Raw genomic sequence first — 3,351 nt, 5'->3', positions numbered from 1 at the left:
AAACAAATACTTGATATATTCACGAACATATCTTTTTATTAGTTTATTTAAAATATTTCACTAAAAATATGACTTTTTGTATGTGAAAGACTTATAATGTCCACTGAAAGTATATACATACTAATATTAATATTTTAATATACATACTATATTAAAAGTTAGTAATATCAACACTATAAAGACTAAGTGAGTACGAAGAGGTCACATGATCGGTCAAATTGACCAAGTACATGTTGAGAGAGTTAAAAGAAAAACATAATCAAAGGTAGTGTAATTAATACTGTAAACAATAACTGCACCCCAAATGTAGTGCAGTTAAAACTTTGAAGAATAACTGTACATTAAATGATACTACATCACCTGAGATAAGGGTCAGTTAAGGAACAGAACAAAGGCATTACACTGCCTGAAATCAGAGTGACTGTAGGAATGGAAAAATGATATTTCACCACCTAAGATAAGGGTGACTTTAGGGATGGAAAAATATTACACAGCCTGAGAAGAGAGTAACTGTACGGACAGAAGAGTGATATGATGGTTGTACCCATAACTAGTCAATTCTGGGTCAAAGGTCAAGAAGGCTTATTCTGAATTTTTACATTTATCAAAGAAAAATGAACAAAACATAAAGCTAATCTTCTCTTGGATTTAGAGGTTTCATGGAGTTGAATAAGGAAATAACTTACACTGTTTTTGTAAGGTTCCTGGCTACCATCAGAATCACTCCTTGAATCATATTCTCTGCTACCTTCTTTTCCTTTGTTTTCAAACTCCAAGTCATGAGCTGAATCTCTCCTTTTCTTGACACATTTCTTTCCTTCTCTGTCTTCATCACTTACAGTAAAACCATCTGTAGCAATAGCAACATAACCTGTTATTTGTCTTGATTTCCAATAATTTGTACTAATCACGAGTTCTTACGACTTGTTACAGCTATAATAACTGAACAGTGTGTAATTTGTTCTAATACACAAATAACTTCTACTATTCTAACACACATTGATGTTATGATAATGTTATGATCTTCGCTTCTCTCAGAATAAAGATATAACTCTACTCTTCTAACACATGTTGTGGATAGACTGTTTGACATCTTTCTCAAAAAGAGAGAGAAATTTTTTGGTTACATTACACAATATGAAATGCTAAATAAGGTCAAAATGTAGTTCTGATACACACAGTTCTATCCTCCAGTCTATATTGGCTATAGTTGTCACATAACTTAACGATTTGCTTATTCAGAATTACTTTAACACAACATACTCAACTCTGTTATCTTGTGTGCATATTTGTTGCTACTACAACTACCTAAGAAACAGCACTAACTAGAATAGTAAAACAAAGTTAAAACATTACTACAAAAACAAAAATCCATACACAGATATAAGTGTATCTAAATTTAAGATATTAGAAACTATCTGAATAGATGTATGGCCACAAGTTCCTTAGTTATAAATGTCTAAACTTAAGATATTAGAAACTGTCGGAAGAGATATAAACTGGATAAACTGATGTGTAGCCATAGGTTTGTTAAATTTTCTATCAAAATTTACAGTAACAGAAGCTATCTGAATAAATGTATGAGAATTAAGGTATAAGAAAATGATTATATAAGAGACAGTTCCTTGTATAAATTATCTGTGTACAGATAAAATTATATAAACCAAATTCTTCTATACCACTTTCGGGAACAGGTTTCTGGGTCCCAGATGAGGTTGCTGCTTTTACCAACCAAGAAGGTAAAGTTCTTTTCCTTTTAAAAGAAGGCTTCTCCTCAGGAGGTGAAACTATTTTATTCTTGGGGGAACAACCCAATGTAGATGTTTTATTTTGAGGGTAGAATGATGAGCTTTTCTTTTCTGAGAAAACTGAATCTTTTTTCATATTGGAAGTAGAAACTGACATTGACTGTTTTTCAGCAGATAACTGTGGAGTATTCTCTTCTACAGGAAGTGGTTGTGGCCCTGAATTGCTTTCCATAGAGACCTGTACATCTGTTTTATTATCAAAAACCTGTTGTTTTTCACAAGGCTTATCTTGCTGATACCAGAGACCCTAAATAACAAAATAAAGAATCAGTTGTTGTTTTTCACAAGGCTTATCTTGCTGATACCAGAGACCCTAAATAACAAAATAAAGAATCAGTTGTTGTTTTTTGCAAGGCTTATCTTGCTGATACCAGAGACCCTAAGCAACAAAATAAAGAATCATTTGTTGTTTTTTGCAAGGCTTATCTTGCTGATACCAGAGACCCTAAATAACAAACAATATTTTTACATTTTTATTTTAGATTCTCTTTCTATAATGTAACTGTACATCTTTATTATATACAATTTTTTCAGCAGCTAAACACACTCAACATACCTTCACTCTTCAACTGATTACTTTATTTTGACAGATTCAACATTTGTCTATAGTGTAGCTAAAAGAGAACAACAAATATGTTGTGTATATGTAAAAATAACTGCTTCATTGACTTCCAAGTCAGATATTGTTTGATTGTTGATAAGCCTAATTCTACACAATTAGCTGTATGTGCTGTGCTCACTATAGATATTGATACACAGTTTTTAGCTTTTTAAACCTTCAGACTTACCACTGAGCCTTTGGGGGGCAGTATGAATTTAATTAAACAGATAATTGAACTGATAAATAAACAACAGATCCCAGCATTTTGGTCTATTACCTTGAAAAAAGTCTGTAAATGAGCAATCCTACCAAAAACTAAACTTTCGATTTTAAACAACCGTACAGTTGAACTTCTGTTAGTCAACCATGAAAATCTTTTCAGAAGATCTTCTCAAGACAAAGGAAAATGTAATGAAACTTTTTCTTTCTAACTAGTAAAAACCTCAGGCACAAAATAATTAATTATTCACTTTATTTATACTTAATACTTCAAGAAAAAGGAAAATAGAAAATGTAACCTTCAGAAGTCATTTAACAGTTTACCAATCTTTAACAATATAGGATTCCTTCCTTCTAAGAATAGAACAATAGAAACTAGCTTTTCGAAGTTAATATTTTCTTTACCTGAAACAATTACTTTGTGTTGGATGTGTTCAACACCGTCTGTATTACCCTGAAAACCTCGTCTAAATGACAGGCATTGTGCAGGGTTGGATGTGGTCAACACCATCTGTGTTACCCTTATCAATTTGAATTTTTGGTAAGTATTCCATGTGAGGTGTTGCCAGCCACTCAACAGGATCTTGTAACACTAAACATAATGACCATAGTGTTAAGTTTTAGAAAATAAGTGTTTGGTTGTATGTGTATATCCTTTGCCTCATTCTTTGTTTTTTGCTGAATTAATCCTTTTGAGACAGGTCACAGGTGAAAGGCCATGTC

At 32.1% G+C, this 3,351-nt stretch overlaps 1 protein-coding gene across 1 annotated transcript in view; it reads right to left on the bottom strand.

Moving 5' to 3' along the window:
- LOC106473663 (aprataxin and PNK-like factor) overlaps positions 1 to 3,351 on the bottom strand; it is a 27,299-nt gene that overhangs the window by 9,568 nt on the left and 14,380 nt on the right. The window contains exons 5-6 of the mRNA XM_022402066.1: positions 1,680 to 2,055; positions 687 to 850 (exon numbers count right to left, since the gene is read on the bottom strand). Of these exons, the coding sequence (XP_022257774.1) occupies positions 687 to 850; positions 1,680 to 2,055 (540 nt within the window). The remainder of the gene's footprint in view (positions 1 to 686; positions 851 to 1,679; positions 2,056 to 3,351) is intronic.

The sequence above is a fragment of the Limulus polyphemus genome, unplaced genomic scaffold, assembly GCF_000517525.1.
Source record: "Limulus polyphemus unplaced genomic scaffold, Limulus_polyphemus-2.1.2 Scaffold6380, whole genome shotgun sequence".
In the NCBI taxonomy this organism is placed as follows: Eukaryota; Metazoa; Arthropoda; class Merostomata; order Xiphosura; family Limulidae; genus Limulus; species Limulus polyphemus.
The sequence above is the reverse complement of the archived record's forward strand: the minus strand, read 5'-3'. Positions and strand labels throughout refer to the sequence as shown.